Source organism: Hypomesus transpacificus, chromosome 19 (assembly GCF_021917145.1).
Source record: "Hypomesus transpacificus isolate Combined female chromosome 19, fHypTra1, whole genome shotgun sequence".
NCBI classification, from domain to species: Eukaryota; Metazoa; Chordata; class Actinopteri; order Osmeriformes; family Osmeridae; genus Hypomesus; species Hypomesus transpacificus.
In genome coordinates, this window is record NC_061078.1 from 8,559,617 (window position 1) to 8,573,820 (window position 14,204).

The 14,204-nt window shown below is 44.1% G+C and overlaps 1 protein-coding gene across 10 annotated transcripts in view; it reads right to left on the reverse strand.

Moving 5' to 3' along the window:
• neo1a (neogenin 1a) overlaps nucleotides 1-14,204 on the reverse strand; it is a 115,851-nt gene that overhangs the window by 37,624 nt on the left and 64,023 nt on the right. For 6 of the 10 annotated variants that reach the window (XM_047041240.1, XM_047041238.1, XM_047041236.1 and 3 more), the window contains exons 4-5: nucleotides 13,230-13,380; nucleotides 2,595-2,734 (exon numbers count right to left, since the gene is read on the reverse strand). In XM_047041240.1, the coding sequence (XP_046897196.1) occupies nucleotides 2,595-2,734; nucleotides 13,230-13,380 (291 nt within the window). The remainder of the gene's footprint in view (nucleotides 1-2,594; nucleotides 2,735-13,229; nucleotides 13,381-14,204) is intronic. The other 4 variants (XM_047041244.1, XM_047041237.1, XM_047041242.1 and 1 more) reach the window with 1 other exon arrangement.

Below are 14,204 nucleotides of genomic sequence, written 5' to 3' on the forward strand. Positions count from 1 at the left end.
TAGAAGTTAGTTGGATACAAGGTCCAATCAGACAACCAAGACTACAACAAAGCCTACCTCATGTGTAATAAAGTGTAACTATATAGTAGAGCCTACTTACTACAATGTTGTTACTCTAGCTTATATAGTAATGCCTATGTCCAGGGTGTTTGGTGAAGCTCCATGGTGGTTCATGTAATCTTAATGTAAACTGTTGCCAAGCTTTTAGTACGTTGGGGTTTCATTATAACATGGGCAAAAACTGGACAAATTATCATACATTCCTAAAATTCACTAATTCAATAAACTTGACTTATAAACAATGTACGGTAATTCTATATTCCTTTCCTGAAAACATAAACAATTTCCTGCCAATCCCTTTTATTTAACCACTTAGCCCAGAGCGGTTCAAGAACAAAACAAAATGTAATCCAAGGCATGACATGCCAAGGGCCAAAACTAACATGGCTGGTTAACAATGTGCAAAAACGTCAACTCTAACATGAGACAGCATTAAATGAGGGAGACAGGGGTGGGAGAGTGACAGAGACATGGGTGAGATAGTGAGTGACACTAATCACACTGATGTATGCTCCAGGCACACACACACACACACCTGCACTCCAAAACCAGATGAGAGAAAGCACTTCCACAGTTTTTTTCCTCATAAGGTTCTACACTTAAAAAGACCTCCTGGAAAGATCGTCATTGCTCTTGGGTTATACCTGGTAAAAAACAAAACAGACTAGGTGGAGAGAGCCGGAAGACGATGTGTTTCAAAGTGAACACCCACATATCCAGCTTTTCGTCCACGGCAGGGACGCTCACACTCATATCCTTATCAAACATTCAAACGCACACATCCTCTGCTTTTCTCCTATTTACAACTGCTATTTTTGTCGCTTGGGTGGGAAAACAGCACCTGCCTCATTCGGTAAGAGCTGCTATCTTTCCACACATTGCACGCACGCACACGCACACTTACACAGCTAGCTCCAATCTATGCTCAACTCCATCGGGGACTGTGAAAGTTGTATGGGAAACAGGCCCTTCCTGTTCATAAGGGGCGCACACACATTTGGATAAAGGCCCACAAAAACACACTGTACAGATAATGTGCAACAACTAAAAGAGATACTGACACACAATCACACATCTCAACCAGTAGATATGTGAGTGTGTGTAGGGGGCCGGGGGCCGGCCCACAGCACTGGAACAGTCGTACAGGTTCTCCATGATTAAAACCACCTGCATCCTCCAGCTTAATGCATTGTCTTGCCAGCCCTAATAAACGGAGAGACGGTGCAGAAGTGGCCATGAGGCAGGCGGGGGGGGGGGGGGGGGGGGGGGGGGGATTGTGTGTGTGAAGAAAAGAAAAGCAGGGATGGAGAGAGAAGAGAGAAATTGATAGAGCAGACCGCTCCAAAGATCTGATACACACTTCTCCTTCCCTGGCAGAGAGGCCTGACTATTGATCTTGGGGAATGGAGAATGGAGAGGGAGAGAGAGAGAGAGAGAGAGAGAGAGAGAGAGAGAGAGAGAGAGAGAGAGAGAGAGAGAGAGAGAGAGAGAGAGAGAGAGAGAGAGAGAGAGAGAGAGAGAGAGAGAGAGAGAGAGAGAGAGAGAGAGAGAGAGAGAGAGAGAGAGAGAGAGAGAGAGAGGGGGAGAGAGAGCTGGCTTGTGTGGGTGTGGATATGTGGCAGGAGCAGAAAACAGTCATGTTAGTAAGCCCTGTATTCACCCCGGGTCCAGGTTACCTCATGGTGGGAAACTTCAGACGCTTATATTATAATAATCACATTCTTTGTATGTACTTTTTAACATACTGTGACATCTGAGCAATAGTAAAGGCTATCATGTTTCTGGAGTTTCAAGTTTCTAAATGACTACACTGTTTTCACAAAACCTAACTATATGTTAATATGTAACTGGATCGTCAGTTTTATTGGGAATGGAAATGAGAGCAAGCTGTAGAGCAAAGGAGAGCATTTTTGTGAGAACACATACTGCCTTGGTTGAATCAATATGTTCAGTGTGTGTGTGTGTGTGTGTGTGTGTGTGTATGTGCGTGTGTGTGTGTATGTGCGTGTGTGTGTGCAGATGTGAGTGAGAGTTCACAGACAATAGTGTGAGGATCTGTGTGTATGAACATGTGTAAGATCCAGCTGCAGTATTCGTACTTTTTTCACAATGTATGCTTCATGTTTTGGCTGCTTGCAATGTTTGGGACTACCTCGTTGTTATGATCAGTGACCTATGCCGTTTTGTAAAGCTCTCTCTTGGAAGTCGCTTTGGATAAAAGTGTCTGCTAAATGCATAAATGTCCTACTGTCAAAGTGGCCTGTCCCTCTCTAAAGAAATACTGGAGAGTGAGAGAGGAAAAGCTGATGGAGTGACAGAAAGACAGAAGCAACAGAGATTTACAGGAAACCTCCATCATTATATGTGTGTGTGAAAGTATCGATCAATTTATTATCAATTAATCAATTGTTCTCTCCATCTGTCTATGCCATAATAACACATGCTAATGTGAGATTGTGGATAACCTTGGTCTTGAGAGCCCCAGTTTGCTGGCGTGTGTGAGCGTGTTCACCCCAGCCTGTCCCGGGTCCTACCCTGCACAGTGAGCTCCGCCTGGGCCTCCAGGGTGTCGTTGGTGTTGTCGGCCATGCAGGTGTAGGCTCCAGCATCCTCCTGCGTCAAGTTGAGGATCTGCAGGCTGCCTCCACCCACCACCTCCAAACGCCCCTCACTGCTTGGTGGAGAACAGAGAGAAAAGCGAAGAAGATGTTAATAATAAAGTCCATATGACATACTGTTTGTGACCTACAAGACGCTTCATTTGTTGCAAGATCTTTTGACAAAGTTAACTTTAACGGACAGAACCAGATTGGCTGACGCGTACACACTCGCTCAATGTGGATGGACGACCTGGTTTGATTGGCCTAACATCTACACACACCTGACACCAGACACTGAGGGCATATAGATCTTTAGAGGCCTATTAACTGTATGCTGAATGGTCACTTACAAGACTTGAAATAAAAAGATTTAACATGAGTTTAGTGTTGTATGATTCGATATTCTGCCTAGCCAGCACCAAGGCCAGAGGATTACCATGTACCAGGCTTGGGTCACTGTAAACAAAACAAGCAACTACATCTTGACAGGTTAGGGTTAGGGCGATAACATTTGAAATTGGAATCGGTACTCCAAGATGACATTTTAATCCTTTTAGTCCTTATGGAGCCGACTCCGTGCTGGTTTGTATTGGTTCCTTTCGCTGTTTTGCCTCCAGCTAACGCTGTGACGTATTTGTGACATCGACTCTAAAAGGGTCAAAAGGTAGAGAAGGTCAGACACACGTTCAGAGAAAGGAAGGGGAGGGGCCAAAAGGAAGAGGGGCTGTTGTGGAAGAAGAGACAGAGACAGCCAAGAGAAGGGGAGAGAGAACTGAACTGAAGGAGATGGAGAGAAAGCCTGAAAACTGGGCTCAGGATGAGAAGACAGCAAGAGGCACACTGCACAGGCATCTGGGTCGAAACCCTTTACATGTCAAATATTCCATTCATGCCCTCTTCCTTTCCCCCATCTTTGTCATGCGCTTTTGCAACATACAGCCCCTAGCCAGAGTCCATCTGCTTGGCAGAAAGGGTCTATATGTTGGAGTGGAGGGGCTGGAGAGGGTCACTGCTGTAGTGACCGGGCATGTTCCCTGACGTCATTATATTTGCCTGTACATTTCTACACGTATGCCCTGCCTGTTTATGCAGCAGTCTCCTGGTCGTGTAGATTCACTCTACAACATCCGGAAGATCAGGAGATACCTGTCTGAGCATTCCACCCAGCTGCTTTCCTCCAGCCTTACACCCCCACCCGCCACCTACGGTCTTCTTCTGACAACTGTCTGGTTGTCCCACCGCTCAAGAGCACCCAGTCCCAACACAAACTCTTCTCCTGTCTGGCCCCCCAATGGTGGAATCAACTCCCCACCTCCATCAGAGACACTGACGGTCTCCCCACCTTCAAGAAAAGGCTCAAGAAGCACTTGTTCCAAGAGTACAACAGCACTTAGGAATGATTGGCTGGACCTGATGTTAGTTTTCTCCACGATCACAATGACGCTTACTAAGAGACTTGTTGCTCTTGTTGGTTTGTTGTAACTGTAATTATTGTACTCACTGTGAAATATAAAATTGTTGCTTGCTTTTTCCACAGGTACACTCTTGCACTTTTGAGGTTCATGCTGTTTAATTGTAACTTGTCTAACTACATGCTCTTATTGTTCTTCCCTTTGGGACTTATTTGGTTTCACAATGTATGCTTCATGTTTGGCTACCTGCAATGTTTGGGGCTATCTCGTTGTTAGTGACCTATATGCACTTTTGTAAAACTCTCTCTTGGAAATCGCTTTGGATAAAAGCGTCTGCTAAATGCATAAATGTAAGATAAAACGAAAACAGTCAATGTTTTGCTTTTCAACAGGCAATCCAAAAGTTGTCTGTTGGCCATTCAGACTGGTTAGTCTCTTTACATGATGCCAACTGGTCAATGTCCTGTACCAAGATGGAACCTAGAGTTCTCCTATACTTAACGAAAAGGGGACAAAAAAAAAAATCAGAACATTCTAGAACATATTTCCCCACCACCTTGTGGAAACAAATGAGGCTGAACACATTTATAAAGAAGGTCTTTGTAATTTCCCAGGTTCCCAAGGCCGCTTAATTAAAGCTACACAAGGGACCACAAATACCGTGCCGCTGTTTGCTTTTCTTTATGAACCGGGGGACTACTTAACCTCACAAGTATTGGGCTTTGAGAAGAAAAAAAACAACAGTAGTAATAAAAACATTTCAGCCGCTGTTCATCTAGTACACAAATCAATGAGGCTCCGTTTCAGAGGCCACCTTCCCTGTGATACGCCTTACCGGCGAGGCTGTCTATTCATAGATGGAGGTATTACACTGCATGTATCAATAATGCCAATATTCTTTCTCGTAATACTAAATGTCGCAGCCGCCCCCCACAACCCCCAACCGCAGTGTTGAAACACATCTCCAGAATGAGATCTTAGATGCTAATTGCAACAGCTAAAGTGCCCTAGGCATTCAAGCAGAAGATAACTGTATGTGAGGTAAATTTGCTTTACTTTATTTTGTTTGAATGGGTGCGAGCAAAGCAATGGAACTCCGCTACATTGTCGTGGAGATGATCTTTTGTGCTTTCCATAGTTGTTTCACTGTAATTTCCTACTGAGTCCCGGTGGCGCCTGCCTCAGAAAGATACGCCGTAGTCCTCGCGTTAGCGCCGACACTTCACCAAGAGAGGCAGGTGAGCGAGGCGCTAATTAAAAATGCATTACACAGTCTTCACCTACAAAGAGCTTTTTAATTAACTCGGAATTTACACTGTCACTTCTCATCCGTTCGCGACGGTGTGAGAAAGCTAAAGTGAGTGCGGTGGACTCCTGAAATGCTATCACAAGCCTGGAGTTCAGGCCTCCAGATGAGGTGTCTGGTGAATGGTGCTAATTGGGACATTGTGCTTTCTTAAACGGGCGTGGTTAGAGGTTCTGTGTTGTACATTTCAAACAGAATTATTTGGTATGAGAATGCTGTACAAGTGTGAACCATGACTAAAATTGACTTAGTACATTAGCAGGCTGTCGACTGAATGAGATTGTTACAACCTACTACCAAATCAAACTGGACCAGGGGCCACTGACAGGGTATGGAGCACTGTTCAAGATGTTCATGTCACACTTTTCAGAGTGGCTGTGTGTGTGTGTGAGTGGCATGGTGAAGTCTCTCATGCATTGCACCCACACAGACAAAAGATGATACACTTTCTTCCCACACATATGGGTGTGCAGCATTTTTTATCTGTGTTTGATGGATGCTGTCTGTGTCAAGGAAAGCGATTTGCTCTAAGCCAGGGGGGGGACAGGGGCGAGGGGAATCATAACGGTCACAACAGACATTCCTTATTAAGAGAGTGGTGCACTTTCATGGGTCACTATTGCTCACCCTCCCCTTCCTTCCATACCCTCCATACCCCCCCCCCCCCCCCAACACACACACACACACCACCTTTACCTCCACTCCTCTCAGCCTACCTCTTTCTGACCCTGTCTCCCACCTTATATCTTTCACCCAGACTTTCTCACTCTGTCTCTCTCCCTGTCTGTCCAATTCCATTGATCCCACCCTTTAGCTTTCTCTCCCTCTCACACTTTATTACTCTCTCCCATTCCAAGTCCTTAGCTCTCTCTCTCTTTCTCTCTCTTTTTCTACGCTTCCCATTGCCTTCTACTTCTCCCTATTCATTCCAACTCCATTGCTTTCTCTCCTCTTTCTTCCCTCTCCTGACAGTTTACCCCTCAGCCAGCCAGAAAGCCTTCCTGTGTAGTGGTGAATGGTGGCTTCTGTGAGGCCCAGGTGTTCTGCTCAAGAGTGAAAAACTTCCCTCTCCTTGTCTGGGGTACAATTGAGCCAGTGCCCTGAATTCGGAAACTTTTCAGGAGGGAGAAAGGAGATAAAAGAAAACCTTATTTTCATTTCAGAGCCTTGCAGCTCATGAACGGACCATTTTCATAGTAATATTGGGTGGGGAACTTGTGCGAGCACACAGTAATAAAAGAAAAAATGGATTTGCTGCAACATGACAACAAATATGTTGTGTAAGGGGTTTTCATGTCTGGAGAGAAGCTTTGTGGGAGACATACAATAGTAAGTCAAATAAGAATCAATACAAGAGGCAAAGAAACAAAATAAGGATGCCTTGGCAAGCCATGTCAAACGAGTCAGCCGTGAAAAAAACTTTTTTTCCTTTGGCTTGTAATGGTTATCCTCAGGGGCACAGAGATGGTAATGACTTGCACATACCTGAGTTTATTCACCCCAGCTACAGCCTGCTAAGGTAACCTGATTGTTTGATTAGCTTTTTATTAAAGAAAAGCTTACAGACCGCAGCATGCGTACTGTAATATCCACATATAAGTGGTTTTGAGAATGCTCTGAACAATATGTGTTTGTGTGGGTGTGGGTCTTTGTTTTGGTGTGTGTGTGTGTGTGTGTCTAGACAGAAAGCCAGGGTCCAGGTGTATCTCAACCGGCTAAAGAAATACACCTTCCTCTGCTTTTATTTTTACATTCATCTCAACCACCAAGGATAGATGAAAGTAAAACTGGGATTGGTCAATTACAAAGTCATAGGCTAGTGGCAACACGGGGGGTGCAAGTGTACAGAGGCATAACGATGGAAGACAAGGGGGGTTTGACTGTTGACACACACCCAGGCACGGTATCTGTAAAAGGTCGACAAGGGCAAGACGAGGAAAGCGGATGCCGTGGGGAGGTGTTAGACAGAGAAAGAGAGCCCATTGTGTGTTGTGGCAATCCTGAGCGACAGACTTCTAGGAGTTTCTCTGCTTTGGTGGCAGAAAACAACTATGCCTGTCTGTTCCCTCAGATCAGACAAAATGGAGAAAGTCACTCTGGAGCTAGGGCCTCTGTCACCATCCATCATGCCAACAGCGGCGCAAGAAACTGGGGTTTTGGTGGAGAGTTTCATACTGATGCATTACATGACACGGAGGAAAGAAGCATAGACAAGTGATGAAGTAGACTCGCTAAAAAGGGGCTGACTAGAGTTGTGGGGTTGGTTATATTTGAGTAATGATTGTGTTTCAAGTAGGTTAGGCCAAGTTTGAAACCACCCAATGTATCTATTGTTTAAACCAGGGGTGTCAAACATACGGCCCGCGGGCCGGAACCGGCCCCCAAGGAGGTTCGATCAGGCCCGCAGGATAATTTGAAAGTGGAAAAATGCATAAAAGACATGGAATTAATATTTTTAATTCGCTGTAATTCATGGATTATCCGCTAAGGGGCGCACTCTTTCCATCAGAGTAGAAGACAAGCCGCATCACTGAGACAGACTGAAAACAGCAGACGGTATCAATTAATACCTTGGTCTCTACTAGGGATGGGCGAACGATGCCTTGTGAAGCTTTGGTGGTTTCTTCCGGATTGTGCCGGCCCAAAGAGCCGAACTATCGGCGCTTTGAAAATGAACAGCGTCATCTAGCAGCCGTTTAAACTGGCTGAATGAGGCGTAGTGGTTGTCTCCGACGGTAGACTACCCTACGTTATTCAATATTTAATTAAGGCTACATGTGTTCATTTTGATCTGATATTAGTGCTCACACATTAAAATGTTGTGATACATCCGTAGGCCTTTAGAATTATGTCATTTTCTCACAGTAAAAGTTAAAGGATATCGTATGAGATTCACTGGACTGGGGCGCGAACTTGGGATCCCAGATTCGCATTAACAATATGTGGCCGTACAATGCTTTAACCAACTACACCACCGAAGAGATCATTACGTGTTAAAGCGGTTGGACGGAGTTTATACGATATGGTCTTTATATCAATTAAACTAGATAACACAGAAGAAAGACATGATATTTTGGTTATTTATAGCAGAGTATGGTATAATTTTAATGGTCCGGCCCACTTGACATCTCCCTAGGCCGTATGTGGCCCACGATGCGAAATGAGTTTGACACCCCTGGTTTAAACAATGCACTTCCCACGCATTTCCAATTATGTTACCAATGGTTCCATGTACAACCATAATTCATACTTGTACAGTATCCATCCATTTTCTTCTACTTCAGTATCTTTAATTTCTACAAACTCCTCAAGCCCCTTGAACAGGCCATCTTGTGTTTGTGTATGCAGGAACATTACATCTACCATGATGCTTTCCACACAGTTAGACAAAACAAAAATGTGTATTTCTGTTCTGTGTGTGTGTGTAAGTGTGTTTGTGCGTGGGTGGGGGGGCAGAGAAGCTAAATGTATGAGCTTAGCAAAAGGTGGACATGCCATTAATCTTCTTAATACTGACAATGGAAAAAAAAGTGAGAAGAAATCCTAGCCCCTTAATACTGATGGGTGGTGTCTCCAAAAGATTACTGTCTTAGACTCTGCAGAAAACTTCCAGACAAGATATGTATATTGTTCCTGCATGTGTTCATGCCACATAGGGGGTAGAAGGAACAAATGGAAAACAGTGGGCCTTCAAACCACAATGGAAATAGACAACAAGAAAAACGACACAATGTGTAAGCGATCCGTCTAAACATTAGGTCTATTTATGCAGCAATCAGCGTTTGGTGATGCTGCAGTTAGGTAGTCATTTAGGTCAGGGAGTAATCCACAAGGGCTAGTGATATCAGCAATTGTTCCCAATTACATAAGTGGGTAGCTGGGACCGCAAAGGACACAGTTTTTGTACAGCCAGCAATAGCCTACTGAACATCTACTGAAGCTTACTGAATACCTAAAAAGACAGGGGGGCAAACAAACAGCACAAGGGGACAGCCTTGTCACCACGTGGCTGCTAGTACGAGGCCTCCTGATCAGGCTTGTTGCCCCTTAAAGATGTCATGGTTTCCCAGAGCGCTTGGCGAGTGGTCATTTGCTTTAGCGTGATGGAGGGTGATGCCCATAAAATGGATATTTCAATGGGGGTTATGGCGTCAGGACAGAAATGAGGGGAACACACCGAGGATATAAGGCTCTGATGGTGCGATAGGAGTCGGAGGAGGGTATACTACAGGAGTCATCGCTACTGAGACATAGCTCCTGCCAGCTCCCTGCCAACCAGATGTAAGGACTTTCCAAGGCCAATGGGAGAGGGAGGGGTGGGCGAAAGAGGGAAAATAGAAAGAGGGGGAGAGGAGGAAAAAAAGAGATACAAGCAAAGCCAGTGAGCCAAGAAGGGAGAGTCTTACCCCATTATAGTCCCACTGCAAACACATTTCCCCCACCGCACCCTATTCATACATAAGCAAATATAATAAAAGCTATCATATTCAAATGAGGGAGTGAGACAAAGAGAAGAGACAGCTTTGAGACTTCGGAATCTTGATTTACATGCAATGTCAATTTTCCCGTCGCCTCTAGCTATACATAATTCATCGGCTTTATTGACTACCGGAGAATTCTATTAGGTGATAGAGTGATACTCGCAGAAGAACAAAAGCCAGTGCTTGCTTTCATAATGACCACAGTTATAAGTGAAGAACCAAATTGCAGAGGGTTGAAATAAAAAAGATTATGCACGCGAGACGGTCGCAACCATCGACGCGGGATTTATATTCAATGTGTGTCTCGCTACAGTTATTGTCATTGCTGTGGAATAAACGAACGGTTTTATGTATTTACTTTGGGTATTTGTTTCTTCTAAAGACTGTGGAAATTTTACTTGCAGTGTGACACCGGCCATGTTCTCCAGTTTTAAACTTATAAGAGGTTGTTTCCAGGCCACCAGGGGGCTGTCTAGGGATATCTCCTCAGGAAAGGTGCACAACACACAGTCCCAAAATAAATGACCACAAATGAGTACAAAAATGAAATTCTAATAATAATTTCTAAGCAGTATTTGGTTGGCTAAAAACATGCATCATTGAAGGGTCCCAAACGCTAGCATTTCCAGAATGCATTTTGTAGTGACTCCTTACTTGATAACAACAACAGTGGGGTATTATTAATTTGGAAATCATTTGGAAGTAGGTATTAAAAAACCTCATGCCATGGTTTGGACAGGCTTTTGGTTAGACACCATTAAGACAAAGCTGACAACCCTCTGACTTCTCATGCACCTGCAACATCTGGACCCAACCCTTTTATCGGATTTCCTTTCTGTTCCATCCTTTATTCTGTCTACATCTTTCATCCTCTACAACATCAAAGGCAGCATAGGTATAGTATTCTGCATGGAAATTAAGCTGTACTGTATTTGATGTGCAAAACGGACTCCTGGTATCAAGGCTTTGCGAAAGCCAAAGACTAACAACCATTGCTGAAATATTCAACTTTCTCATCCTAGTTTGAGCTTTAAGGGAGGCTAGGCAAGTTTTGCGAACCTAGCAATTTTATCTCCAGTTTGAAAGGATTCAAACCAACATTTCCCACCCCCTCCCTTAAAAGCCACTGATCCAAAACACACTTGACTTCTGCCAGAAGGCAGCCAGACAAATAGCCTGTCCAATCATTGCATTCGGTCCAACAGATTTCAGATTTATTTCATTTCACTATCAAACCTTTAGATGTATTGGTTGCTATCAGGATGTTACGTTTTTTTTCAGGAAGTATTTTTAAAAAGTACTTCTAAACAACAACCTACACTGCCTTTAAGTCAACCTCAGATAGAGATGCCATCTCAAAGGAATACATGCTTGAGTAGCCAATACTAAGGAATTAATTTGAGACTGTGGACAATACTATCTACAGCACAACCACTAATTGCTATGGTGATAGAGGAATCTTGTGGAATACATGAAACAATATAAACAAACTATGTATCAGTATATTTGATTATAAGGTGAAAGTTTGTGTTTCCCACAAGTGGCAAAATGCATCCTTGAATCTATTTTAGAGTTCCACACTCTGATAGGACTCTTCCTAATAAAATAGGTGTTTTACGTCAAACAAAGACGCTACGTCGCTTAGAGACAGCAACCTCAGAGTGGTTCATTTTAAAAGAGCATGAAGATAAAAATGAGTTTAACAATAGGTTTGATTCCCGGTCAAGTAAATTGACGTTGTGTCCTTAGGCAAGGCACTTCACCCTATTTGCCTCGGGGGAATGTGCCTGTACATACTGTAAGTCACTCTAGATAAGAGCGTCTGCTAAATGACTAAATGTAAATGTAGATAAAGATAGAAATGACAGTCACTGCAATTTTGTCCCAGACACACTTTGCCTCAACCCTCTGCCCTGTTACATTTCCACAAACGTTCTTTCATGGGCTCACTAATACGGTTTGTCCTTTTAAGGTTCCCCAAATATGCCTGACTATTGTTCCAAAGACCAATTCGATTCTTCTCACAGATTTGACCCTTTTCCCTCCCCTATCCATGAACGCTGTTCCAATTACAAACTGACAAGTCCTCTCCCCTTGAGAGTGAAAGGAGACTTTAAAGGAGAAACAGGGATAGAGAGAGAGAGAGAAAGAGAGAGAGAGAGACAGAGAGAGACAGAGAGAGACAGAGAGAGACAGAGAGAGACAGAGAGAGAGAGACAGAGACAGAGAGCCTACCTCCACTGGTACTTCATTTTAATTGTCGGTATCACGGATGGTTCCCTTGATAATGTATTCGGCCCGTGTGTGTTTCTTTGCTTTTGCCGCACATTCTAATTACCAATGTAAGCCCTCCCCACCACCCTCCCCTTTAAATGCCCAGAGGACATTTGGAATCTAAGCAATGAATAGTCCATATTGTAATCATACATCCAATTTGATAACTATACCGTTAGTAACCTACCGCCCGCAATGGGTTTTGTCTAACAATTACATATCTTCGTGAAGAACGCCATATGAAGATGACTTATTTTGTTGGGACCTACAGACATGAGTGGGTGGGAACAATTATATTCAGTCTGACATTCACGACATTCAGTTGGCTACTGCAGCCACAAAGGTGAATTATTTAGTTATTTTGAAGGGGCAATGCAAGAAACCTATACTGCTAAACTTAGACAAATGAGTGTATGCCTTGGTAGTTTTGTGATGTCCTCTAAACTTAAAAAACGCATCACTCGAGGAGACATAAAGGGAGGGGACGCTAAAAGGCCCATACGTGAGCTGGAAAACAACAGTCTACTCTAATTGGTCAGAAGACACTTTTTAGTGGCCGGTCCAGTCAGCTCCTCTCCCAGGGATTTGGGGTTGCCAAGGATATGATAACGAGCCAAGAGCAAGGCACAAACACGGGTGCCTTTAAAGAACTTCATTTATGAACTTCTCCCACATTCTGCCCACCCCTGTCGTCGTATCCTGCTGAAGTGACACAGCTGGCAGGACTGTGGCTCGGCTGAGGGGGAGGTGGTAGACGGGGGGAGAGAGTAGTATTAACACCTCTCAGAACGGGCTCCCCCACTTAAAAGTGCTCAACTCTCCAGGGGCACTGGCACCGCATACAAAGGAGTACAAGGCAAACCGTCTCAGAGCGGTTTGGAGTGCGTGAGAACTGGAAGAAGGTTTTCCAGGGAGTGGAAGCATAAGATTTCAACATCCACCACTATACTTTGGTGTGAGTTCAGGGAAGGGTCACCCTGTTGTCTTTTGCCTCCATCTTTGAATAGACTGTTGAGCTCACAATGTTGTTCTGGTGCACAAAAAGCTTGTAAGGCAGACAAAAGAAGGAGAGCTAGTGAAGACGCATCGTCCTTACCTTTCTTCAACCAGTTTGTCGCCAAACATCCATCGAACGTAGGGAGCTGGGTAGCCTGTCACCACGCATGGCAGCAGCACACTCTCCCCCACTGATTTGGTCACAGGAAGCGGTTGCACCAGGAACTCCAGCTTTCTTTCCTCTCCGGTTTCTGGGGAGGGTGAGAGAGAGAGGAGGAGGAGGTGACCTTCTGCTTAACATATTTTATCATTATTGACTTCAAAAGCCCACCCTCTTACCAGGGACTTGTTCTAAGGGCATAGGGCAGGAATATGAAAAATGGTGTGCCACTGCATTGGTTGAACTGGGTTAACTCTAGGGTTTAAGTAAATTCTCTCTAGTATTTGAACTGTGTTCTCACAGTGTCATACAGGGTATGTGGGGTCACTGCTAAAAAGTAACAGAACAGGGATGACTCTGTGACATTTATTTTTCAGGAAACCCAGAGGAAATATATTCTCAGTCTCTAGTCTGTTTAGACTCATATCAAGTCAATTTAAATTGTACATTCAAAGACCCAACTAGACCAAAGCTACTTGGTGACCTAACATTCACCAAAATGGCAGAGATCAGTTAGCTGTGTGTGCGTTTATGTCAACATACATCTCAGAGTTGTTCTACCACACGTAGTGGAATAGACAGACACCAGCTGGGTCTGGTTGAAGGCCGATTTATAACCTGTAATATCTTTCCCGTGCAGGCAGACTCCAGCTCTTAACAACACCAGTAAATAAAGTTTGGTGAGGTGGGGGGGAGGTGAAGCTCTGACACAATGGAATTCAGCCGCATTGAGCTGCGATTGAATTACTGTGCTTTTTCTGATGACCCCACCGGGAGTTTTTCTTTTCTTGCTCTGTCCCTTTCCTTCTCCCTCAAATATTCTCTTTCAAATGTGTTCATATGTTTGTAGTTTAACAAAATGCTACTGAGTGTACACTGTGCACAAGCTTCTCTGGGTTTCAAGAGCAGCATGTT